At 42.8% G+C, this 27,941-nt stretch overlaps 2 protein-coding genes across 3 annotated transcripts in view; one reads left to right on the top strand and one right to left on the bottom strand.

Annotated features, from left to right (window-relative positions):
* Positions 1-1,032: 1,032 nt before the first annotated feature.
* CRNKL1 (crooked neck pre-mRNA splicing factor 1) lies at positions 1,033-23,843 on the bottom strand. The gene is made up of 14 exons (XM_067707368.1): positions 23,671-23,843; positions 21,926-22,078; positions 20,992-21,083; positions 20,014-20,172; positions 19,386-19,552; positions 10,433-10,611; positions 9,103-9,273; positions 7,509-7,700; positions 6,466-6,525; positions 5,720-5,800; positions 4,736-4,975; positions 3,216-3,317; positions 2,512-2,760; positions 1,033-1,611 (listed from the first exon to the last, which is right to left on the bottom strand). Exons 1-14 carry the CDS (start codon positions 23,719-23,721, stop codon positions 1,426-1,428), a joined length of 2,082 nt encoding a protein of 693 aa, XP_067563469.1. The 5' UTR covers positions 23,722-23,843; the 3' UTR covers positions 1,033-1,425.
* A 33-nt stretch (positions 23,844-23,876) lies between these two features.
* Positions 23,877-27,941, top strand: part of CFAP61 (cilia and flagella associated protein 61) — a 255,126-nt gene continuing 251,061 nt past the window's right edge. For both annotated transcript variants that reach the window (XR_010935095.1, XM_067707353.1), the window contains exons 1-2: positions 23,877-23,951; positions 27,530-27,680. Coding sequence is in view for 1 of the 2 variants with exons in the window: in XM_067707353.1 (XP_067563454.1) it covers positions 27,538-27,680 (143 nt within the window). In the remaining variant the exon portion in view is untranslated. The remainder of the gene's footprint in view (positions 23,952-27,529; positions 27,681-27,941) is intronic.

A 27,941-nucleotide genomic window follows, 5' to 3' on the forward strand; every position in this document is an offset into this window, starting at 1 on the left:
AATAATACACTTGAAAATGTAATAATAAATTTGCAAACAGTATATTTGCTAATTGGCCTTATAGGTGAAAAAAACACAAAGATACGGTTCTAGTCAAACAGCTTGTGTAGTGAACAAAAAAAAAATAGGCTTGAGAAATACAGGCTGGATTAAAGGAAACAATCTCTCAGATGAGTTAATTAAGGCAAGTATTTTTTGCCTGAGAATATAAGCAGCGTATCAGCCAGCAAGTACATTATCATCTTGTGCTGCTTTGTTTCATGACTTAGCATATAGTTACCTCAGCTGTTTTTCACGTTCTAAATCGAGGCTAAGTTGAACATGTCAGGTTTTACAGGTAGACAGTCTACTGCAGCACGCCGGGCAACATTTACTGGTGCTCTAGGTAGAGATGATTCCCTTGTCCATTAAGTTTGGGAAGCACAGCCAGCATTGCACCTGGGGATTCACAATGTATAGGGAGTGTTAGCAAGGGCCCTGAGAAGCCTAACTATGAAGAGATTTGTCAACAAGGCTTAACCCTTAACCTAGGGTTTCCCAAACTCACTGGAGCATGGGACATTGTTTTTCACAGCTCTTGCATTACTATTCTTTAAACAAGCCGCTGCAGAGCTCAACTAGTTTGGGAGACTGATTACAGCATAACTGAAATTCAACTAAAATGTTTTTGGTAAAAAAAAAAGACCTTGTTCAGTAATACAGTAACTGTAAATTATTTTCTAACTGGTGTTTTCAAAAACACTTAGTATAAATGGCCATTAAGAAGGTATAGCTATTTAGAAGTTAATCTAAGCACATTCAATTCCACAAGGAATGAACGTTATTTAATAAAGTGGCCAGGAATGAACATTTTATTGAGCACTTACTCTGTGCCAGGAATACTCCCTTTCTAATTTAATCTTCAAAATGAGCTGGCAAAAGCCCATTTTATGAGTGAAGAAACTGAAAATAAACGTTATGTATCACCATGTGGCAGAGCTGGGAATGGAACTCAAGTCAGTGTGACTCTTAAGATGTAAATAAGTTACAGGATTCAGATGAATGCATAAAACATCTTTATGAAGAAGGCAAGCATGAGAAAACTTCACCTGAAAAGTTACCGTGAGATGTGACTGAGAACTTCTAAAAAAAGACTCTTTCAAAATTTTGCAGTTCGATCTAAAAGACACGCTAAGTGTTACCTTAAGGATTTCCTAATGCATGATGCATTAGGACAACACAAAATGTTGAGACTCAAAGAAATCCAACAGTTAAAAAGATTCCTTTACTTGCAACCCACCCGTAACTAACCCAAGAACCTTTTAAAAATAATTCAAAAGTAGCTGCCAAAGATTCCCATCGATTCATCACTGGTGAAATATCCAAAAACTTACAGGATTTGCAAGAGTTCCAAACTATACATCTATAAAAATAATAAAACATCTCTCAACAGGAACAGGAAGGCCCGGACTCCTGCTCGGCAGCGTCCGCATCTGGGTCTTCCTCGCCAGGCTCCTTCTCCTGCTGCTGTTTCTTCCACAGTTTGGCCATGGCCAGGAGCTTGAGGTTGGGCTGGTTGGCAGCATCTTCCGGAAAGATGTAATCATAGTATTCTTCCCAGCCTGCATCCGACTACAGGAAAAAAGTAAAACAGTTAAAAGATAAGCTAACACAAGGCTGGAATACGTTTCAGTTAAAGTGGAGAATTCTCACTGGGAAACCCAGGGTTCAAATTCAACTTACCTTCATTGTGCAAAACAACATCAAAGTCTACTTGGAAAGCAGAATTTTCAAAGAGAAATTAGAAGGGCCTGGCCTGGTAGAGTGGGAGTAATTGCTGTTGGATGGGTGTTGCTGCAGCTGTAGCTCACTGAGAGCTACAACCTGGTGGAAAATGCCCTAAAAATCTAAGCATAGCTCCTGTATGGTCAATCGAAAAGACAGTCAGTGTCTTCAACCCCATCTTGCAGTCTTACGTGAGTCTTTAAATTTTTAAAGATTTACTTAGTATTTACCCAATAGTGAAAGCCATAAATCTGTGATTATCCTGACACCCTGCCTTTGAATCCCACCTCCAATCGGGCACTGATTTCACTTCCTAAAGGTCGCCCTGGTCCCAGCTCCCAACACCACCTTGCTTTGCTTACAATAGCCTCCCAACAGACCCTCCTCCAACGAAGCCCCTCAAATCAACCCGCAGGAGACACCAACTGTGTCAGAGCTTTACTACAGCCTACAAAGCCTCCACCCTGACCTCCTGCTTAATGCTCCGGAAATACATTTCATGCAGTTTCTGGAACCAAGCACCAGGAAGAACCTTTGCCAACCCCCACCCCCCACCGTTCTCCAGCCCTGGGTGGACCATACACCCTGCTGTGTTGCCATGGTAGCCAGACTGTGACTGGCTCCTCCTCCAGCTGTCAACCCCCTTTCTCAGATTGTATACACGCCACTTCAAAGTATGCATTTCAAAGTCGGGTGCATTTCTGCTCAGCTGGCAGGAAAGGACCAGCTCAGGGGCTCAGTTCTTACCCCATCATCAGCTTGGACCTTTCTTCTCTTCTTGACTTTCTCTGGCATGAGTTGGTCTACTCTCTCCTTATCTGATACTGTTCCAAATTCATCTTCAAAGCTTCGCCAAGATTCCAGCAACATAAGTCTCTCTTCCTTTTCTTCACAGTTCCGCATGGTTTTGTTAGCCTCTTCATAAATTTGTCTGCATTTAGCCAAACTTCCTTCCTTCCCTGAGGACAACTCAAACTGTGCAAAACTGATCCATACCTTAAAAAATATTATTAAAGAACCAAATTAACCATGTCACCCAGAAAACAATGTAATAATAAAGCTAATTTCTTGTTAGTGACATCTGAGCATAGTAACGTGTTCATCTCTAGTATTTCAATACAACAGACTGACTAGATGCTTCTATATAGGAATGGTGAAGCAGTCTGCTTCTACATCCAATTAGGTGTCTGAAATAGTCTCAAAATCCTGAAGTTTAATTTTTTATTCAACCCTACGATATCCAAGTTATTTACACGCAGTATAAATATTGACCTGGTATAAGCTTAACATTCCAAAGTCCTCTGAGACTCACAAGCTCTCTGTAAAAGTAAGGAAATCATATAAAATAAATATATTAAAAAATCCCACACACTTAAAATATAGAAATACACTATTTCTTCTGGACTGCTGATTCAAGCAAAATTAAAGATAACCCACAATGCACAGGATACCTTGACATGTTGTGTCCGTTGAAGCAATCGTCGGTAAAGATTTCGTGTTCTTTCAGTTTCTTCCTGCTCAATTTCAAAATCAATATATGATTTCCAAAGCACCTAAGAAAGATAACCTCATAGGTCAGTCTTGACATTTAAGAAGCAACATGCCCCTATCCAAAGTACAGCCTAACTAGCATTCTAACCTAGGAAATCTAGGAACCTAGAACTTTCATGACCAATTAAGGAACAGACTGTATGTGGATACAAGAAATAATACTGGTGTTTACAGACTGGCCAAAATTTGGCTAAGTGTCTACATTATGAGAAAAAAGACCTTGGGTTCACTTTTGGATTCTCTTCTAGACTTATCAAAAGAGCAGGGTAACTTGCCAAACCTCCCAGGCACTGTCATGAGGCTGCCACAAACCACGGACTTGCGGGGAGAAAACAGGCCTAGATCAGCCAGTGCATACCGTTTTTGTCTCCACTCTAAGTTCCCTGATATGCCTGAGTCCAACTCAACAAGCATCCAGGGCACAGCTGCCCACCCGCCTGGCACAGCCCGTCAGGGCACAGGGACCAGGAAGATGTGGCCCAGACGCCTGGAGGCCGCAGTCTGTGGAGCGGCTGAGGCCAAGTGATGGGACCAGTGACACATAAGAGCCCTGCCCAGTGCAGTCAGCAGGGCCTGGTGAACCGCTCAGTGCAGGGTCACACCAGAGCGAGAGTCACTGAGCGAGCTCAGTGGTTCCTGAGAGGTTCACGCTGTCCTAGCTGTTGTCTGGTGCCACCTCGCGGCTCAAGCTTAGATCCTGACGGGATGATTTCAGGCCCTGTGGCCAGCCAGGCCAGCCTGGACAGGGGCAGTGGTACCTCCAGGAACATCCTGGTTTAGTGAGAGCCTAATCCAGGCAAAACTGCACCAGAGGGATCCGGGGCTGTGCAGTCTCAACCTTTACCTCCCTTGTTCTCCAGGTGGCCTTGACTGCGCTGCCCTGGCTCATCCTCTTTAGCCTTCTGTTAAGAGAAAGGGAGGAGGGCTTCCCTGGTGGCGCAGTGGTTGGGAGTCTGCCTCCCGATGCAGGGGACGCGGGTTCGTGCCCCGGTCCAGGAGGATCCCACATGCCGCGGAGCGGCTGGGCCCGTGAGCCGTGACCGCTGAGCCTGCACGTTCGGAGCCTGTGCTCCGCAACGGGAGAGGCCACAGCAGTGAGAGGCCCGCGTACCGCCCAAAAAAAAAAAAAAAAAAAAAAAAAAAAAAAATCCACGAAAAAGAGAAAGGGAGGAAGATCCCACCCATAAGATCCCAATTCATCCTGGCGTCACAGTGGGGCTGTGTTGTGCTGTGCTACCCGACTAGAGAGGGCTGCTTCCCCCGCCTTCCTGTCTCCAAAACAGGAAGTCCTAATCTGAGTGAAAAAGACTATAGGTGAGATGGTCTTTATACTCTAAGAGGCACACATATTCACAAGGTCATCTGAGGTAACACTGGGCAAGCGTCTAAGATAAAGCCATAGTCACCCCGCGGGCCTCACCTCCGGCATGTCCAAGCGTGGCTGACTGATGGCTAACTCGTAGATGGCCCGGGCTCTCTCGATATCGCCAAGGATTGTCTCTAATTCTGCAAATTTAATCCAAGAGGTACAATTTTCAGGCCCAAATTCCAGGAACTTTTCATAAAGCTTCCGGCATCTGTCAAATTCTCGAAGCTGTAGCTCCAGTTCTATGTAACCTTTAAATAACTTGTTCTTCGGACACTTGCCTATGGAAGTTCCCTGGAAAAAAAGATAACCGACCGCTGTGATGTCTGAGTGGGTCTGACTTGTGCAGACATCCTCAGCCTGGCCTAGAAGCTGTTCTCTGCTGAGCAACAGCCTTGGCACATCAACACGGCGCACCACCCTCTCCCTCTGCAGTAACGCACTGCTCAAACTGGCTCGACAGAGACCAAAGGAAACCCTCCAATTCACTCAGCTGTCAAGTCGGCCTGTTTTGCAAGAGATATAGTGTTCCAGAACTGTTCGGAAAACTATTTTGAATTTCACCTGGTTTCTCAGGATGTCCTAGTGAATGCGGATGTCAGATGGACAACACCTCCCATGAGTAAAAGGATAATCAAGGGACGAACCCTGCTGCCCACAGCCAGGGTGAGAGTAGCTTACCAGAAGGATAGCTGCATCTGATCCTATTAAGAAATTTTAGAACACTTGTTAAGAGGAAGGTGCACTTAATACACCAAAAATCTTGTACAGGATCAGAATACTAAAGAGCTAAGATCCGATGTCTCTAGCCGGAGGAAAGATCTGAAACATCTCTAACTGTCCAATGTTGACACAGAATAACTTAAGCATCATCACCCAATCTTTCTTCAAAGGCCGTGCTTTCGAACAAGTCTCAGGTTATAAAGGCACAGTATTTCTGCTGCCTTCTCAAGAGGAATCACATAACCTGTAAGCATTAAGATTTTAATTTCCTTCTCGAAGGACTTAATGATGCATCTTGAGCCTTTCTTTACTCACCAAAGCTCTTCTGGCAAATGGTAAATTTTTCTGTCTTATTTCAAACTGTGCATACAGTAACCACATTTTGGCAAATGTGAACTAGAAAACAAAAGCGCAAAAACTCACATAAGTTAAATTTAAATTAACAAGGGCCACAGACGAACTTCCCTAAAGCTACAGAGCTAGGACAGATGTATCTTTTCATTTATAAGCTAAGAAGACAATATTTGACAGAAATTAGGAACAGTAATCTAGGCACTTCACTCTAACGCAGGGCTCTGCAGCCCCTACTGAGAGGCAGCTTGGTTTGTGGGTGTGCTGTGATCAGGCAGAACATGGCCCTCTATTCTAGAAGGCAACTCGGTCAACACCTGTGTCTCTCATGCTGGGAAATACACAGAGATCATGTGTCAACCATCCCCAGAACACGCGTGTTCCCTGCGCCTGCAGACGACCACACAGGTGCCAGCAGCCGGTTGGCTGTCCCCTCTCATGCTGAGCTCAGTCTCTTCTGATTACCATCCTCCTGGAATTTTTCCATTAGCATATATATCAGTCATTGGTCACTTAACACAGGCTGCCTGCTCAACTAGACTGTAAGCTGTTTTCAGAGGCAAAGAGTATATCTTATTCTTATTTATGTTTTCCACAGAGCCTAGCACAGGGAAGAGCCAATCAATAAATATGATTTCACTGAATTATTTCACAAGTAACAGATGCAGGAGTTTGATGTGTCTGGAACAGAACATTTAGAGCAAACATACCTTTTTATGAGGAATGAGTTCCAAAGAGGCTTGGTAAACTTGTCTTGTCCTCTCCGGATCCTGCATTAGGATAAGAAATTTGCACAAAATATTTACGTCTATTACTAATACTAATTTTACTATTACTAATATATACCCCTAACATTGAATATGTTCCTACAAGTTATTTTCAAACCCTGATTGCATTTATGATCAAAATTGAACTGCCTCTGGCCATCAAACTTTGATCACAGAATCACCCACAATACAGCCCTCAAACTCTTTCGCCTGACAGCAGAAACAAAGATGTTCTACAGTCTCGGATCAGCAGCAGAAAGTTAACATTTTCCTATTAACTTACACACAACCAATTTCTGAAAATTTGCTAAAAGTAAGAATGTGCAATCCAGCTGTGATCCCTCTTCATGAGAAAACCCAGGAAACTATAGATAATGAAACTAAGGGCTAGTTCATTGTTCCCTTTCAAGTTCCAAGTAATAATCTTGTTGCATCTCAAGGTTTAAAAAAAAATACAGCAAAACTAAAAACCACCTCACCTATGTCCACTACAGGTGTGGAGTTTAAAACGTGGCAGAGGGGACTTCCCTGGTGGCATAGTGGTTAAGAACCCGCCTGCCAACGCAGGGGACGTGGGTTTGATCCCTGGTCCAGGAAGATCCCACATGCTGCAGAGCAACTAAGCCCGTGCACCACAACTACTGAGCCTGCGTACCTAGAGCCCACGAGCCACAACTACTGAAGCCCGTGTACCGCAACTACTGAGCCCACGAGCCACAACTACTGAAGCCCATGCACCTAGAGCCCATGCTCCACAACAACAGAAGCCACCGCAATGAGAAGCCCGTGCACTGCAACGAAGAGTAGCCCCCGCTCCCTGCAACTAGAGAAAACCCATGTGCAGCAACGAAGACCCAACGCAGCCAAAAAAACCCCAAAAAACAAACAACCTTATAAAATGTGGTATCAGTTCCCAGCCGCGCCAGCAGGGCCAACGCGCAGGGGGAGGAGCCCGCCCCCAGCCACCCCAGGACTAGGCTCTGCACCTTCGCCTCCAGCTCCTCGTAGAGGGCGTAGTTGATCCACAGGTAGATGTAGCGCTTCCAGTGCCTCTTCTCCTGCACAGGCGGCACGTTGGCGATGGCTCGCTCGTAGACTTCCCGCACCGTCTCTGCCTCTGCGTCGCTTTCAACCAAGCGCAAGTAATCGAACCATGCATCGTAGTTGTGCGGGTTAGCCTAGAAAGATAAGGTTAATAATTAGAAAACAAACCCAGAGCTGCACCTGCGGGACTATGTGAGGTGAAAGAAGGCAGCAGACTGACTTTCTGTACTCTAGCAACTTTTTTCTAGACTTTACAGGCTATTTCATTTAAAAATACCATTCTTGAGGTTCTATAATAGAAAAGGAAAAGGACTATAGAAGACAGACTATTAGCCAGAGGTTCCCCCAGCAAAGCCCCTTTTATCTACAACAGCTTATTTTTTTGGACTATACCAATTTTTCATTTTTTTTCAAGAAGGTGTAAGTGGAAAAATGACTTAGAGACAAATACATAAAGATCAATAACAACTGATGTTTTTTCCTTTTTTATTTTTTTTAATGCAGCAGCAAATGGTAATCAGAGTAGACCCCTGCTCTGGTGGTGCCCTGGATGCCTCTCCTCCACAGAGGTGAAGGGTGCCAGCTCCCCGTCTTCCCACCCTGGCAGCCACCGCACTTGGCTGAGTAAAGACCCCTGATTGAGGGTCTGGGGCACATGAGTGGGTGACGTGGAGATGAAGCACACTGCGAACTGGTTTCTGGAAGTAGTATCCATTGGTGGGTCAGTCATCCCTGGCCAGACTGAAATGTGACTGTCTCATCTCCTGCTCCAGGACTTTCTGCAACTGCCCTGATTCCCGCCCATTATCCAAGCCTGCTCCTCCAGCTTCCTATTGATTCTGTAAACCTCCCAGTATCTATAGCTATGAAAATAGACATCTATTTTTTTATGTGTCTTTGTTTATATATGTGACTCCATAGCACTATGCCTAGATTTAAAATTACGATGGAATTATACCATGCTCACAACTGCAAACCTGCCTTTTCAATTAATAGCAATATGTCTTGAATATTATCTTGCTGACCCCATTTAACACCAGACTTAGTCCTTTGTTTGGAGATATCTTAATTAATTTGGCCAAGCAGAAGTATTTTAAAATACAGAGCAGAGCAGTAAAGGAAAACACTACTACCTTTGAATTCAAATCAAAATAGTACCTTACAGACAGAGATGAGAATGGAACCCTAACTACAATATGTCTTTTGTTCAAGCAATTAAGCCAAAAGGTAATGTATAAAAATGGGTTTTTTCGATCAATCTCTGACTCTTCCATCTTCTTTAAAAAATGAGCTCAAATGGATTTCAGATTGCTTTTGCTCAAGTTCTTTGTGTATAATCAGCAACCAACAAAGTGACTTCCAACATGCGAGTGGCAGAGCAAATCCAAGCGCTGTCTGCTTGCCTTTTCTACCAGCCCCGTTTACCTCCCCATCTGGAATGCCAATTTACTGCACACACAGGACGGAGAGCGATGCTGTGGCCCAGGACTAGCCAGCAGGTCCCTGCCAGCACAACCACTCACCGCCAGTGCTCACCTTCACCTCCTCCTCATACTGGAACCTCCGTTTGCTCACGATGATGTCTTCAATGCCCCGCCTGTCACCAAACTTCTTCTCAAAGATGGTGTAATTTTTAAAGAGTTCCTGGGCTTCCTGCTTTGAAATTCGATCCAGGGCGTACTTATAGATCACTCGTACCCTCTCAAACTGAAAGCAGACAGGATGATTATCTTCCAGAACACAGTATTCTCATTCTAGCCACAACTTGAAAAGTAATTATGACATAAAACATTACTTGTAAGTTAGATTATGAGGCCTCAAAATGCCCGAAGTACGACTTTTCTTCTCCCTTTTGTTGAGGTACTTTTAGCCAGGATGGACTGACACTCTCCTCTGAGCCCCACATTTAACAGTGTACCTAACGCTGCCAGCTGGATGTCGTCCATGCATCTCAGACTCACCCAAGCTCGCTCCTCCCACCCAGCTGGGTCGTTGTCAGACTCCCCGTCCTGGGTAGTCACACCCACCACCCTGATCACACACCTGCTCTGTCAGGGGCCTCCCCAACTCCTCTCTCCTGCATTCCTCACACTGGCTGCTTCCACAGCCCTGCCCTTTCTACCTCCTCAACACAGCCCTTCACTTCTCCCCAGGCCTCTGCCGACCCACCTCCATTTCTCCCTTGACCATGTGAAAAGCGCCCCCATGCCCACTCTGCCGCCCTCTTCCCAATACACTCTGCATGAACCAGCCAGAGGCTCCCCTCACAGCACAGATGACATCCGACCACTTCCTGCTTAAGACCCTCCACACTTCCCACCGGCCTGAGGACAGAATCTGAACTCACCTCTGGGACCTGTGCAAGACCCTGCATTCAGATCCCAGCCAACCCCTCCCCATCCTGTATTATCTGAGCTACATTTCAGGATTATTTTCCATACATACTATGGGAAAAATAACTGACTTCTCGTGGGACAATCTCTGTTTCCATTTCATATTCTGTTCTCTGTACTGAGGGCTCTGGGGCTTTTTGTTTCCCAGGTTCATTACCTGTAAAGCCCTTTAATCAGAGTATCAAATGACTCTCAGTTTACAGATAATATTCTCATTTAGGTTTAAAGACTTAATTTTGAAGCAGAGCACAACAAAATTAAGACAGTTATAATATAATCCATAATCACTCACTCCCAATCTGCAGCTTAGCCAGATATATGCTGTTTTCCTTGAGAAATCACGTTTTCATATCTTGAAAGCATTTTCTCCAAGAATAAGTGAATAAGAAAATGTAAATGAACTCAATGTGCACAAAAAGTAATCTTTTCTAAGCTGTTTTGCAACATAATCAAGTTCCTTTAAGTTTACTTACTTCTTTCTGATTTTCCTCAAATTTGGCAAAGGCAACATAAAGGTGTTCATCCATATGTTCATCCCCAAAGAATTCAACAGCTCTCTCATACACCTTCCGCGCATGGGCAAAGTAACCATGCTTTTCTTCAAAGCGGGCGTACTTGATCCAGTTCTTCACATCAGGATGCACAAGAACAAGTGAGCGGGATTAAAGACAAACCAGGCAGAACAACGTGGCTTAAAAAACAAAAACCCAAACCCAAACCCAGAACCTCAACACCACACACAGGGTGGCTACAGGGGTGATAACACATGTACGAAGGTGGAGACCCACTAACCTGTGACCACCCAAGAGGCCGTGTCTTGTTTGTGTGGCCTCCTCCAACTCTTATTCAGTATTTCAGGAGTGGTACAAACAGGAGTTTGGAGCCACGAAAAAGCTGAAGCCTATGACTAGGCACGTGATCTGGACAAGTCATTAATCTTATCTAAGCCTCAGTTTTATCATCTATAAATAGAGGAAAATAATACCAACCAACCTCATTTGATGATTGCCAACTTTAAATGAAAAAAATGTGTGTAAAGCTCTTAGCAATTTCAGGCCAAAAGAATGTGCTCAACAAATGGCACTTTTTGTAGTATCTGCTCAATAACATTAATATTTGAATTACTGATTAAGCAAAAAAACATGTGGGAGGAGTCAAGATAGCTGAATAGGAGTACATGGAGCTCACCTCACCCCACAAATACATTAAGAATACATCTACAAATGGAACAGTTCTCACAGAGCACCTGCTGAACACTTGCAGAAGACCTCAGACACCTGAAAGGGCAAGAAAGATCCCTGCGTAACCAGGTAGGACAAAAGAAACAAAAAGAAGAGGAAGGGGGATGGGACCTGCGCCCCTTTGGGGGAGCTTAAGGAGTGGGGAGGCTCCCGCACCCAGGGAAGCCCCATCCCTGGTGGGGAGATCAGCTGGGACAGAAGGGGAGCTTCAGGGGCTTGCAGAAGAGCACAGCAACTGGTCTGTGGCAGGCAGGACAGAGTGTGACCTACACAGATGGTCCCTGCCTCAGCCCTGCACACCCCAACCTGAGATGTGTGTCTGCCGGTGCAGAAGGGGCTGGGTGCTGGAACATGGCGTTGGAGAGCAGATCTGGGGAGAAGACTGCCGTTGGCTGCACAGAGACAGCCTGGAGGGACAGGAGTGTGGAGCTCCGGCAACCAGGAACGTTTGTGGAGGAAGCTGGGGCTGCCATTGCAGCCTCCTTCTCCACGTACCAGGCCCTGCCTCCACATGCACTGGGAGGGACTCCCACGTGGGTGGGCTTGAACACCCCAATTCCTGGCCCAGCCCCCTCTGACCTGAACCCAAGGAGGAACAGGCCAGGACACATATTGTTTTTTTTTTGTTTTTTTTTTTTGCGGTATGCAGTCCTCTCACTGTTGTAGCCTCTCCCGTTGCGGAGCACAGGCTCTGGACATGCAGGCCCAGCGGCCATGGCTCACGGACCCAGCTGCTCTGCAGCATGTGGGATCCTCCCGGACCAGGCCATGAACCCGTGTTTGCTGCATTGGCAGGCGGACTCTCAACCACTGCGCCACCAGGGAAGCCCCCAAGACACATATTAATCAAAGTGACAAAAATTAAATACAAAGAAAAAATATCAAAGCAACAAGGGAAAAGCAACAAATAACATACAAGAGAATCCCCATGAGGTTATCAGCTGATTTTTCAGCTGAAACTGTAGGCCAGAATGGCGTGGCACCATATATTTAAAGTGATGAAAGGGAAAAACGTACAACCGAGAATACTCTACCCAGCAAGGCTCTCATTCAGATTCAATGGAGAAATCAAAAGATTTACAGACAAGCGAAAGCTAAGAGAATTCAGCACTACCAAACCAGCTTTACAACAAATGCTAAAGGTACTTCTTTAGGTGGAAAAGAAAAGGCCACGACTAGAAACAAGAAATGGGAAAGCTCACTGGTAAAGGCAAACATAAAGTAAAGGCAGGAAATTATCCACACACATGTTATCAAAACCAGCAACCGTGAGAAGAGGAGAATACAAATGCAGGAAATGGGAAGTGCACCTGAAATTAAGAGACGAACAACTTAAAACAACCTTGTGTATATATATACATAGACTGCTATATCAGAACCTCATGGAACCTGCAAACCAAAAAACTACAATAGATACACACACACACACAAAAGCAATCCAAACACAACACTAAAGACAGTCATCAAATCACAAGACAAGAGAACAAAAGAGGAAGGGAAGGAAAAAAACCTACAAAAACAAATCCAAAACAATTAAGGAAATGGCAACAAGGACATACATATCGATAACTACCTTAAATGTAAATGGATTAAATGCTCCAATCAAAGGACACAGACTGGCTAAATGGATACAAAAACAAGACCCATATATATGCTGTCTACAAGAGACCCACTTCAGATCTAGGGACACAGACTGAAAGTGAGGGGATGGAAAAAGGTATTCCATGCAAATGGAAATCAAAGCTGGAGTAGCAATACTCATATCAGACAAAACAGCCTTTAAAATAAAGACTTTTACAAAAGACAAGGAAGGACACTACATAATGATCAAGGGATCAATTCAAGAAGATGTAACAATTGTAAATATAGATGCACCCAACATAGGAGCACCTCGATACATAAGGCAAATGCTAACAGCCATAAAAGGGGAAATCGACAGTAACACAATAATAGTGGGGGACTTCAACACCCCACTTTCATCAACGGACAGATCATCCAGACAGAAAATCAATCAGGAAACACAGGCCTTTAAATGACACATTAGACCAGATAGACCTAATTGATATTTACAGAACATTCCATTCGAAAGCAGCAGAATACACTTTCTTCAAGTGCATATGGAACATTCTCCAGGATAGATCACATATTGGGCCACAAGTCAAGCCTCGGTAAATTTAAGAAAATTGAGATCATATCAAGCATCTTTTCTAACCACAACGCTGTGAGATTAGAAATCAATTACAGGAAAAAAACTAAAAAACACAAACACTTGGAAGCTGAACAATATGTTACTAAACAACCAAGGGATCACTGAAGAACTCAAAGAGGAAATCATAAAATACCTAGAAACAAATGACAACAAAAACACAACAGTCCAAAACCTACTGGATGCAGCAAAAGCAGTTCTAAGAGGGAAGTTTACAGCAATACAATCTTACATCAGAAAACAAGAAAAATCTCAAGTAAACAACCTAACCTTACACCTAAAGCAACAAGAGAAAGAAGAACAACAAAAACCCCAAAGTTAGTAGAAGGAAAGTAATCATCAAATTCAGGGCAGAAATAAATGAAATAGAAAAAAACAATAGGAAAAAAAAATCAATGAAAAGCTGGTTCTTTGAAAAGATAAACAAAACTGATAAACCTTTAGCCAGACTCATCAAGAATAAAAAGGGAGATGCCTCAAATCAATAAAATTAGAAATGAAAAAGGAGAAGGTACAACTGACACCACAGAAAAACCAAGGATCATAAGGGACTACTAAAGCAACCATACGCCAATAAAATGGACAACCTAGAAGAAATGGACAAATTCTTAGCAAATTCTTAGAAAGATACAACCTTCCAAGACTGAACCAGGAACAAATAGAAAACATGAACCGACCAATCTCAAGTACTGAAGTTGAAACTGTGATTAAAAACTTCCAACAAACGAAAGTCCAGGACTAGATGGCTTCACAGGTGAATTCTATTGAACACTTAGAGAAGCGTTAACACCGATTCTTCTGAAACTTTTCCAAAAAATTGCAGAGGAAGGAATACTCCCAAGTTCATTCTACAAGGCCACCATCATCCCAATACCAAAACCAGTAAAAGGTACCACAAAAAAGAAAATTACAGGTCAATATCACTAATGAACAGATGCAAAAATCCTCAACAAAATACTAGCAAACCTAATCAAACAATACATTAAAAGGATCATACACCATGATCAAGTGGGATTTATCCAAGGGATGCAAGGATGCTTCAATATCTGCAAATCAATCAGTGTGATACACCACGTTAACTGAAGAATAAAAACCATATGATCATCTCAATAGATGCAGAAAAAGCTTTTGACAAAATTCAACACCCATTTATGATAAAAACTCTCCAAAAAGTGGGCACAGAGGGGACATACCTCAACATAATAAAGGCCATATATGACAAACCCACAGCTAACATCATACTCAATGGTGAAAAACTGAAAGCATTTCCTCTAAGATCAGGAACAAGGCAAGGATGTCCACTGTCACCACTTTTATTCAACACAGTTTTGGAAGTCCTAGGCATGGCAATCAGAGAATAAAAATAAAAGGAATCCAAGTTGGAGAGAAAGTAACTGTCACTGTTTGCAGACGACATGATATTATACTTAGAAAATCCCAAAGATACTACCAGAAAACTACTAGAGCTCAATCTGGTAAAGCTGAAGGATACAAAATACACAGAAATCTCTTGCATTCCTATACACTAACAACGAACGATCAGAAAGAGAAATTAAGGAAACAATCCCATTTACCATCACATCAAAAAGAATAAAATACCTGGGAGTAAACCTATTATGTAAGAAGGCAAAACACTTGTACTTAGAAAACTATAAAATGCTAATGAAAGAAATCAAAGACAACACAAACAGATGGAAAGATATAACATGTTCTTGGATTGGAAGAATCAGCATTGTCAAAATTACTACACTACCCAAGGCAACCTAGAGATTCAATGCAATCCCTATCAATGGCATTTTTCACAGAACTAAAAGAAAAAAAGTTTTAATCTGTATGGAAACACAAAAGACCCCAAACAGCCAAGGCAATCTTGAGGAAAAAAAAGAGTTGGAGGAATTAGGCTCCCTGGCTTCAGACTACACTACAAAGCTACAGTCATCAAAACAGTATGGTATTGGCACAAAAACAGAAATATAGATCTAGAGAACAGGATAGAAAGCTCAGCGATAAACCCACACACCTATGGTCAACTAATCTATGACAAAAGAGGCCAGAATATAAAATGGAGCAAAGATAACCTCTTTAATAAGGGGTGCTGAGAAAACTGGACAGTTACATGTAAAAGAATGAAATTAGAACACTCCCTAACACCATATATAAAAATAAGCTCAAAATACATTAAAGAACTAAATGTAAAGCCAGATACTCTGAGAGGAAAACAGGCAGAACACTGACATAAATCACAGCAACATCTTTTTGGTTCCACCTCCTAGAATAATGAAATTAAAAACAAAAATAAATGGGACCTAATTAAACTTAAAAGCCCTTGCACATCAAAGGAAACCATAAACAAAATGAAAAGATAACCCACAGAATGGGAGAAAATATTTGCAAATGAAGCAACCAACAAGTGATTAATCTCCAAAATATACAAATAGCTCATGCAGCTCTATATCAAAAAAACAAACAACCCAATCAACAAATGGTCAGAAGATCTAAACAGACATTTCTCCAAAGAGGACAGAGAGATGGTCAAAATGCACTTGAAAAGATGCTCAACATCACTAATTATTAGAGAAATGCACATCAAAACTTCCAACTTCCAAAACCAATGAGGTATCACCTCACACCAGTCAGAATGGTCATCATCAAAATGTCTACAAACAGGGCTTCCCTGGTGGCGCAGTGGTTGAGAGTCCGCCTGCTGATGCAGGGGACACGGGTTCGTGCCCCGGTCCGGGAAGATCCCACATGCTGCGGAGCGGCCGGGCCCGTGAGCCACAGCCGCTGAGCCTGTGCATCTAGAGCCTGTGCCGCAACGGGAGAGACCACAACAGTGAGAGGCCCGTGTACCACAAAAAAAAAAAAAAGTCTACAAATAATAAATGCTGGAGAGGGTGTGGAGAAAAGGGAACTCTCTTGCACTGTTGGTGGGAATGTAAATTGATACAGCCACTATGGACAACAGTATGGAGGTTCCTTAAAAAACTAAAAATAGAACTACCATACGACCCAGCAATCCCACTACTGGGCACATACACTGAGAAAACCATAATTCAAAGAGTCATGTACCACAATGTTCACTGCAGCACCATTTACAATAGCCAGGACATGGAAGCAACCTAAGTGTCCATTGACAGATGAACAGATAAAGAAGACGTGGCACATATATACAATGGAATATTACTCAGCCATAAAAGAATCTAAAGTGAGTTATTTGTAGTGAGGTGGATGGACCTAGAGTCTGTTATACAGACTGAAGTAAGTCAGAAAGAGAAAAACAAATAACATATGCTAACACATATATATGGAATTTAAAAAAAAAAAGGTTCTGATGAACCTAGGGGTAGGACAGGAATAAAGACGTAGACATAGAGAATGGCATAGAGAATGGACTTGAGGACACGGGGAGAGGGGAAGGGTAAGCTGGGACGAAGTGAGAGAGTGGCATGGACATATATACACTACCAAATGTAAAACAGGTAGCTAGTGGGAAGCACCCGCATAGCATGGGGAGATCAGCTCGGTGCTTTGTGACCACCTAGAGGGGTGGGATAGGGAGGGTGGGAGGGAGTTGCAAGAGGGAGGGGATATGGGAATATATGTATACGTATAGCTGATTCACTTTGTGATACAGCAGAAACTAACACACCACTGTAAAGCAATTATACTCCAATAAAGATGTTTGAAAAAAAACACAAACTACATATAGAACTACCATATGATCCAGCAATCTGAGCATACATCTGCAGAAAACTGTAATTTGAAACGATACATGCATCCCATGTTCATTGTAGCAGCATTTACGATAGTGAAGACATGGAAACAACCTAAATGTCCATTTACAAAGGAATGGATAAATGAGATATTGTACATATATACAATGGAATACTACTCAGCCATAAAAAAGAACGAAATAATGCCATGTGCAGTAACATAGATAAATCTAGAAATTATCTTACTAAGTGAAGTAAGTCAGGCAGAGAAAGACAAATATATACCACTTATATGTGGAATTTAATTTAAAAAATGATACAAATGAACTTTTTTGCAGAGAGAAACAGACTCATTGATCTTCAAATCAAACTTACGGTTACCAAAGGGGAAATGTCAGGGGAAGTGATCGATTGGGAGATTGGGATTAACATATACACACTACTATATATAAGATAGATAACAGGGACCTATTGTATAGCACAGGGAACTCTACTCAATGTTCTGTGGTAACCTATATGGGAAAAGAATCTGAAAAAGAATGGATACATATATATGTATAACTGATTCACTTTGCTGTACATGTGAAACTAACACAACACTGTAAATCAACTATACTCCAATAAAAATTTAAGGAAAAAAAAAAAGGAAGTTCCCTAGCAGTCCAGTGGTTAGGACTTGGCGCTTTCACTGCCATGGTCCAGGTTCAATCCCTGGTCAGACAACTAAGATTCTGCAAGGTTCGTGGCGCAGACAAAAAAAAAAAAATCTTAAAAAAAAAGAAAGGAAGAAAGAAAAAAACATGTCACAAAAGGAAAACTTCTAACCAGAGCCAAAAGAGAAAGTTCTGAATTACCATTTACTTCTTCACAGGACGTATGTATTTTTAATCTACCTTCCGTGAAGAAATCGTTAATTACTTAAGTAGTAATACATTCAAATAGGGCAACGATGTAAAGAGTGCAAGCTCTAAAGCGGCTACTGGGTTCAAATCCCATCTCCATCACTACCCGAGAGACCCTCTCCTGCCTGTTTCCTCATCTGTAGAATGAAGCAATTTCCTGAGTCACAGGGCTATGGTGGGAATTAAAGGACAATATCTTTAAAGTGCTTAGAGTAATGCATGGCACAAAGCAGTCACTATAAATGCTGTTGTTAAACTAGTAATATCAAAATGAGTAGTCATAATTAAGATGTTAAAATTGCATAATAAAGTTGAGTCTTGTATCTCGCAGTAGTTATGTTCTATGAAGTCATTCTGCCTAGCAAATACCAAATCACTGCTCCTAGGGGAAATATACACACACAAATATATACACACACACACATCTCACACAGATTGTGATTTTAAATCCTAAAAACAACTAATGTTGGTAGATTCTATTTTCTTTATTTTATGAAAGAGAAAACAAGTCTCAGAAGTGTTAAGTGACTTGCCTGAGGCTGCCCACTAACTGGTGCCAGAGAAAGGATTCAGCCCCATGCAGCTGGCCCCAGAGCTGAAGTGTCTCTCTCTCTCCCCTGTACCGCCCCCCCCATCCCTTGCCCCAGTCATCCTTGCAGGACAGCAGAGACAGAAGGCAGATGACTGTCTTGTTTGTCCTCAACTGGGACCATGTGCCTTGGGTGATTCAAAGTTTTCATCACTCTGGGCTTGTCTGCAACTGACTGCCAAAGTACCACAAATACTGATTTTGGGTTTACAAATAAACTTTAGCAAGTAAGAGAATTCACAAGTACAAGAACAGTGAAAAAGTAGAATCAACTATTTCAAGTTCCTCAGAGTGCTTTCCCGTGTTACCATCTCCTGTTCACAGTCAGCCCACAGCGGGAACTTTTACCTTCCTTTTAAAGATGAGGACACCAGGGCTCCAAGGAGTTACCCGATGCATTGAGGTCACATGGCTAGTAAATGGTAACCCTCTAGATCGACTCCAGTACCAGTGCTAATGACCAACATACACCCCAGAACAAACCAGGACCCAATGCAGCGGCCAGGGCCTTAGGATGTCACCTTCCACAAGGAACCACAGTGTTAATGCCAAAGTATAAACAGACCAAAGTCTCACCGGAAAAGATTCAATTATCCAGACCACAAACTTTTTTTCTGACCAACCTGTGTCCCTAGAAAATATAAACGAAGTCTATGCAGCAGATATTGATTTCTAGGCCAACATCAATGACCACATGTCTCAACCAGACCACAGCCCCACGGGAGTGCAGCACCTGGGAAAAGGGCACCACGCAGACCCGTCCAAAGGATATAGCGTTCATAAATGGTGCGGGCCCGATCCACCTCTTTGTATCTCAGCTCGAAGTTGATGTAGGAGTGCCAGGCCTGCTCCTCTGGCTGCCACTCCATCCAGCGCTCGAACACCTGCCGGGCACCCGCCATGTTCCCCAGCATCTCCTCCATGTACGTGTACTTGTACCTTTAACAAAATCATCCCAAATTATCTGTCATGGTCAAAATGACTTAGGGAAAAAAACAGTCTCTGGCAATTTCTAGCTCTAACTTTGTTAAACATGAAGAAGATTTAGGGCTTTATCTTCCCTAAAGGTTAAGTCAAACATGTTTTCTTATTAAAATGTAAATCTGAAAAGGATCAACCATTGGAAAAAAGGATTTTTCTCCTCAAAAGTTGCTTAGTTTGACAAGATGATTTTTATGCATAAAAGATTACAACCAAAATTTGTTTTGATTACACAGCTATTATACATTGAGATAACTTAGCAGACTAAAGGACATTAAAAAGTACTGATAGTATGTTTAAAGAAAAAATAAGATGTAAGATTAAATATATATACGATTACAACTATAAATAAAATAAATACACAAAAATGTGGATATTTGTAGTCTACAAAAAGCCATTTCAATAGATCAGAAACTTACCAGAACTGGTTGACGCGAGGCAGAGTCGTTATGGCCCGGTCCCAGATATTTCGGGCATGGTTGACCTGGCGATTCTTCATTTCCATTTCTGCATATTTCAGCCAGAGTGTAATATTTCGATAGTCCACATCCAAAGCACGTTCGTATATGGATCGAGCCCTAGAGAAGCAAGATTTGGAGGGTATCAGAAACAGTACACGCAACACACATGGCAAGCATTTGAAACCGTCTGCAGTGCTCTGCTATTCTGTCAGGTGTTTACCATGAGCCACGTTCTGGGCATAAAAAGGTGAAAAGATCTGATGTTCTCAGGAACCTTAACAAGACTCAGAGAAAGACTGACATGCGTGTGTAATTGCAACACAATGTGACAAATGTTATAGTCAAGGTCTGCACAAGGAAGTAGAGGGGAAAGAAATGAAAACGTCTGGTGGAAAATGCCAGGCAGTAGGTAAGAACTTGGGAAAAGTTCCAGAGGCCAAGGTGGGTAGGGAGGATGCTCAGTGCGGGCAGAGAGAACAGCCAGATGTCAGGTTGAGGAGGCAAGATGTGTCCAGGGAGCGACAGGTGCTCGGGCCCAGCCAGAGCAGGGGTCATGCTGGGAGAACACAGAAAAGGGAACAACAGGAAGGCTCAGGCTGTGATGTCATCTTTTTGGCCACTGGTTTTCAGTGGAATAATTTTTATTTAAAAAAAAAAAATCCCAATATGGAGACAGCAGATGGAACTGCACTTCTCTGGCTATAAAGTGTGTGCCCATGGCAAGACCCACCTTGGAGAGCCTCCACTGCTCCCCCCAGGACTGTTCCACCACAGTGGCCCTCACGCCCCTCAAAGGAACCCTAGGGTCCCATGGAACAGACTTTGAAAACTACTACCAGAGACACACGCTTTTACTCGTGCTTTAACTTTTTCTGTTTTAGTATCTGGTAATTTATGAATTTTTATTTATACAATTACATGCTCAGTGATTTTTACCTTTGAATCTCCTTTAGACTCTCTTCCCATTGTGCATATTTTATCCAGTTACTAATCACAGTCCTGTTTTTTCTTATGTTATCTTCAAAAGTCTGGCAAAAGGCAAAAAGGGTCAAATTAAAGGGAAAATAACTAAAAATGATATCGTCTTTTGTCTATTGATCTTTGTACTAAGAAGTTTATTCATTTTGCTCTTATTTAAGAGAAATTACATCCTGGAAGCCTCAAGAAATAAGAAACCTACTAAAGAAGGTTATGGTCACAAGTATTTCCTTAAAGTCTTACATGCAAACAGAGAGAAAAACTTCAGATAAAAAGAATTATTAGTAGAATTGTTGATATTTTCTCTTATTGCTCATGACAACTAACTGGTACTTTAATATACTCTACACTTTTCCTAATAAGAAAACGTTTTTACCTATTTAAGTCCTCTCAATGTCTCAGAATTTCATACACAGCTCATTGAGGATAACTAATAAGTAGATACAGTAAGATTAGCAGTTTAAAATGATCCCACATCCTAGGGTGAGAAGGTTGGATCAGATTCCCCAAGTCTTCTCGCGGCTCTATCCCAGGTGTTACCTCTTAACACACAAGGCGGTACAGACAGAAGAACATAATGCAATCTGGCTAATTCCACTCCTCCTCCAGCTGTCTGTTGTTCTGCCTGTTAAACTTCCACTCATCTTTGTTTCAGCACCAAACATTCTGTCTCTGATGGATTTAATTTCTTTAAGACAGACAACTCATGGCATATTTCATAGAGCTCAGCACAATGCAATCACCTGGTAACCAGAAGTTATACTATTCATGTGGCTAGAAACACTCACCTCTTCTTAGCTTCTAGTCTCTCTAACCAGTGAGGAACTTTTCAAACTCTGACCTATAAATTCTTAACAACATCAACGGACTAAAAGATATCACATGGACCCACCTTCCTCTTCCTTAGTTTGTAATCATTTAACTCTTCTTCATCTGTGATCTTCTGTTGAGGGGGAGGTGGAAGAAGCTCAAGTTCTCTTTCCTTAGCTTCTCTTAGCAGTTGCTCTGCAGTTATCTGCACCTCAGCTGGGGCTTTGTTTTTCACCTTTTAAGACAGGAAACATTTCTATTTTTAGCAAGTGCTCTTCACAACAAGGTTTAAGAAACAAATGAACATATTTTTGGATGTGAACTTTATAAACATTACTACAAGATGCCCTCTTTGCATGACATGCTCCCATTTCTCTATGAAACAAGGTAAAAAAAGTATTTTCTATCTTATGCAGGTTATCTGTTACAAAGCCATAGGTAAAAGCCTCAAGAGACAAGATAGCAAAACCAGCAAGTTTTCCCTTTTAGAATAGTGTAATAATAAACTTGGAGGCTGCCTTGGTAAAATTCTCACAGAAGGTTTTATCAAGATGTGTGCCATTTCTTATCTGGCATTTCAACCTCTATTTACAGAAGTCTTCAACTTCTGCCCCAGGTGGATAACTGCGTTTGACTTTTCATGGCATTTCAAAGACATATTCAGTAAGTTCCCATCATTAGACTGTAAGCTTCTTGAGGTCTCAGAGCTGTGCTGTCCAACACAGCAGCCATGAATCACATTTGGTGAGTCCAAACTAGGCTGCAAGTGTAAAACACACACGGGATTTTGAAGACTTAATATGAAAAAGAGAATAAACTACCTAATTAAACTTTTTATATTCCTTACATGTTGGAATGACACTATCTTGGCTACACCAGCTAAATATAATATATAAATTAAAATTCACGTCACCTGTTTTAACATAGCTATGAGAAAACGTACAATTACCTATGTGGCTCGTGTTATATTTCTATGGGACCCATGGAGCCCAATAGAAGTTTATGGAACTGAATTATAAGAAATATTAAGTATTTAATGCCATGTGTAGAATGATGCTAATGAAAATGACGATGGCTCATACCTAATGAGTATTAACTACCAGAAGCTGTGCTATGTGCTTTCTACGCATTATCTCAGGGGGTCATCTACATGGGTATGTAAAGGACAGGCTCCAGAAACAGAGTGGAGGGAGAGTAGCTGTAAATGCTTTAGAACAAAGCCTGTCACATATATTAAGCACTCGCTAAGTATTAGCCGCCGACGGAAATATCAGCGCGTTTCAGATATTTTGTTTAATTGCTTAAATTATGCCAACACACAGCTCTTCTCATCTACTCTCATTCCCTCCACTCTCAGCTGGGTAACTCCTATTCCGCCTTCAAGGGTCAGCTTAACTATCTCTTCCTCAGCAAAGTTTACGCTGGAAACCCCTCACAAGCCCAGATGCCACGGCATATTCCACTCGGCCTCAGTAGCCTTTGCAAGGTTGCAATTTTACACTTAAGGTATCTTACTGGAGGGCTGCTCGTCGCCCGCCCTCGTTGGAGCTCCCCAGCGCCTAGCGCTTACCCGGCTCAGCTGGTCTGTATTGAAGGACCCCACTCCTTCCCTCGCAAAACACCTCCCCACACTACGGCCCCGCGGACACTGGTGTGTCTCCCCGCCCCCCGCCCCCCACCGGCTGGCCCTTCCCTCCCGCTCCCCCGCGGTCCCGCACGGGGTGGCCCGGCTCCCGGGACCACACGCCTCCCGCCCCGGGAACCACTCAGGCGGGGGCCAAACCCTCTTCTAGGCCTCCTTCCACGAAGCCCCGCGCCGCCGCCTACCTTGGCCACTTTGGGGATCCTCTGCTTCCCGGCCGCGGTGGAGGCCGCCATGGCTGCAACAGCCGACTCAGGCGACCCCTAGACCCCAAAAATGGGCCCAGGGTACTCGCCCGCACCGCAAAGCTTTCCAACAAGCTGGATCCCGGAACGGGAAGCGGAAATGGCTGGAGTGACCTTTGACTTCCCTCTCGCGCCGTGACGGAGGCAACGTCGTTTCTGTGGTAACCGGGCTGCGCGTCCTACTCGGAGCCGCGGTTGGAGCACGGCGTCTGGAGTTGCAGGTGAGGTGGGGAGTGCTGGCTGCCCGGCAGGGAGGTGGGTAGGTTCCGGGGCGTCCGGGGCGCATTCCCAGGTCGCCTCAGGGACTGGGATGACCGTGCGAGGACGGGTGGCTCTGTGGAGCCGCGGCACCGGGCAAGGGGACAGGAACCAGGCTCCGGTCCGGACGCTCGAGGGCGGGGGAAGAGAGGCAGGCCAGAGCGCGAGCTGCTGCGCTCCTCGGCGGCTTGGCGGCTCGGCAGCCCGGCGCCGCGGTGCATTCTAGGCTTTGTAGTCCCTGAGGTCTACTCCCACTTGGTTTCTGGACAGTTGTGACCCAATAATTAACTCTAAGGCTTGTAACTAAAAGCAACTGAAGGTATTTTAAGGCCAGATACTAGAAAAAAGTGAAAATAAGTCATCAGAGTACTAGTAAATAAGCCAGCCTTGTGATCAGATAAGCAGATATTTAAAGTTTCTGTGACTGTCTTAATTTCGTCAATTCTCTTATCCCCAGTGTCCTTAACTATACGACAAAAATAATATCTATTTCACCAGGTTTAAAGAGAAAATCTATGTAAAGTGCCCAGTAAATGTTAGCTGGTATAGTTCTTGACCTGTCTTCAGAAACAGAAAAATTAATTATGTGCACGCAAATGGCTAAGAGAATTTTTAAATAATAGACTTTATTTTTATAGAGCAGTTTTAGGTTCACAGAAAAATTGAATGAAAGGTACAGAAAATTCCTATTTCTCCCGACCCTTCCAACCCCCCCACTATCAATAGTAGTACATTTGTCACATTCCTTGGACCCACATTGACACATCACACATCATCATCACCCAGTGTTCATAGTTAACAGAGGGTTCACTCGTGGTGTTGAACAGTGTATGGGATTTGACAAATAATACATTGCCATGTATCCATCATAATAGAATGGTAAAGTATAGCTTCACTGCCCTAAAAATCCTTGTGCTCCACCTATTCATCCCTCCCTCCCCTTTTGCTTCTGCAACCACTGACTTTTTGTCTTCAATGAGTCTTTTTCAGAATGTCATATCATTAGAATTATATAGTGTGTAACCTTTTCAGATTGGCTTCTTTCACTTAGTAATATGCATTTAAGATTCCTCCATGTCTTTTCATGGCTTGATGGCTCATTGGTAATTTTTGACAGTTACAAGTCACTTATTTATATATTTATGTACATAGAACTATCACATCTACCTCTGCTTTCAAAATAATAGTGCTTTCAAAAAAATTTTTATGCTGATTTCTCAAACGGAAGTCATTCGTAACTGATATAAAAACATTTGCCATAGCTCTGTACCACCGTATTATTATTTAAACATTTTAAAGTTATCTCATTTTTCAAATCTTGGATAAATTGAATGAGATTTTATATAACTGCGATAAAGAGAAGTAAATAAATACATAGCTATTAGAATAAAAAGGTATTTCCCTTGAGTTCCCTTAAATTTGTAACTCAACGCAATTGATTTGACAAAGTTTAATCATCTGTAGCTGCCTCTAAAAGATTCAAACACCTTAGAATGTTTTATTTCTGATTGCCTTCCTTCCATCTCACAAATTTTTAATTGTCTGGTAATTCAATTCAGCTATTGTTTTTAGAGCAAAATTTATCATCATTATTACTTTTTTTTTTTCTGGCCATCAGTGCTTATTTAGATGCACATGCATGTTTACTAGTCTCTCCCCAGCGTTTCATCTGTATTCCGCTCCTTTCTGAGTTTAATTTTCTTCTTCCTGAGATACATCTTTTACTCGTCCTTTCAACTGGGTTCTTTGAATGGTAATTTCTCTCAGTCTTTGTAGTAATTGTCTTATTTCACTTTCATTTTTGAATGATCATTCAGGTAGGTATAGAATTCTAGGTTAATGATTATTTTTACCTCTGTATTTTTAAAATACTGTTCTGGTGGTCGGGAAATGATAGCCCATAGGCCAAATTCAGCACATTATCTATTTTTTGTGTGGCCCATGAGCTAAGAATTTTTTTAAAACATTTTTAAACAATTGAAAAAAACCCAAAAGAATATTTCAGGATACACTCACTATTATAAAAGTCAAATTTCAGTGTCCATAAAGTAAAATTTTATTGGAATACAGTCATCATGAAATTTGTGCAAGAATATATCTAAACAACATCAAAAGGCCAAATGATATAATACTGTGTTCTGAAAGAAAACCATACACACTGTATAATTCCATTTATAGGGTATTCAAAAAGTGGCCAAGGGCATCTGTGTGATAGAAGTCAGAATGGTGCTTACCTTGGGATGGGGCAGCCTTCCAGGGCACTGGGAACGCTCCACGCTGCTCTTTTTATTTTTTTAATATTTATTTATTTATTTTTGACTGTGTTGGGTCGTCGTTGCTGCGCGCGGGCTTTCTCTAGTTGCGGTGAGCGGCGGCTACTCTTTGTTGCAGTTTGTGGGCTTCTTATTGCAGTGGCTTCTCTTGTTGCAGAGCACGGGCTCCAGGCACGTGGGCTCAGTAGTTGTGGCACACGGGCTCAGTAGTTTTGGCTCGCGGGCTCTAGAGCGCAGGCTCAGTAGTTGTGGCGCACTGGCTTAGTTGCTCCATGGAATGTGGGTTCTTCCCGGACCAGGGCTCGAACCTGTGTCCCCTGCATTGGCAGGTGGATTCTTAACCAGTGTGCCACCAGGGAAGTCCCCACACTGCTCTTAGAGTCAGTGCAATGGCGGAAGTGAACTTCCCAATGGCTAAAATAAGATGTTTTTCCTTAGGCAAAAAGAAGAGAGGAAACAGAAAGGAAGGGAGGGAGAGATGGAGGTAGGAAGGGAGGAAAGGAAACAGAGAGGGAGGGAGAGACACACACATTGAGGCCTCGAGACATCGAGAGAGAGAGATTGAGCTCATTTGCTGCCTGCTGTTCTGTCAGCAGCATCCCCACCGTGTCTCTCTGAACATGAGACTCTCCACCATTGCTGTCATTAGAGATTCTCCTCAGATTGGCTGTGGGAAAGGCTGAGTTCTACAAAGAAAGCAGGTACTGTATCCTGGAGCTTCCCAGAGACTTTCATGGGCATAGCGGCCCCTGCAGAAGGCCTTTGCAAGCAGTGCCTCTTACACTTATTTGACCACAGTACTCTTTTACCTTCAAAATACCTCTCAGGACTGCTGCCCCTCAGGGCTCCAGTTTGGGGAGCTCTGTATGGACCATGGGCGGCAACTGTTTTTCCCCTGTAACTCCTGACCACGTGCCATGGCAGCTGATTAAATATGAAGAGCCTGAATCAGTAAATAATTCCTTTCAATGTTCTTCAGTCCTATTGTTTGAATATTTTAAAGCAGCTTTGTGGGAAACAAAGAATACAGTTGCAGACATTTCTAGACAGGCCAGTCCTCAGAAACATCATTCTCCTGGAGAGACACGTGTCAACTGGTTTTTGGGGACAGTCGTCACAGCCTACCCCCAGGGGAGATGCGTCCCACCAGCCACGCTCACTCTGACCACACGGAAATTGGAGGAATGTCCTGTTTCGTAAGTACTGAAGCCAGACTGGCTTGTCATCTCAGGCTAACTGTGGGCTGTTTTTCTCTCTTTCGGGGACAGGATCAAAAATGTCAGTACTCACTTCTCCAAGAGGAAAGGTGGAGGTGGTTCACTGCCGAAGAACAGAGTCACAGGATATTTATTGCATCAAAAACCTCATTAGAAAATTTACCCAGAAGCTGTTTGGGAGTCTTAATATCATCTCTCTTCTGTAAGTACATAGCAAAGGGGCTCCACTCCTTTGTCCTTGTGGGGCTTGGTGAGGAAAGGGCAGCAGGAAAATCTGCCCTATTGAGCGGGAGATCTCTGGGAACAACCATCGCTAAGTCCTGTAACAACATGTAAATTGAAAAGACTTCTCATGACTTCTGGATTCAGGCAAACTAGGGTTCAAATCTCAACTGCCCCACCCACTAGTAGAGTCACTTAGCTACCCGTTTTGAGAATTTATTTTCTTTCAGACTCTGTGCTT

Source organism: Pseudorca crassidens, chromosome 15, assembly GCF_039906515.1.
Source record: "Pseudorca crassidens isolate mPseCra1 chromosome 15, mPseCra1.hap1, whole genome shotgun sequence".
Lineage (NCBI taxonomy): Eukaryota > Metazoa > Chordata > Mammalia > Artiodactyla > Delphinidae > Pseudorca > Pseudorca crassidens.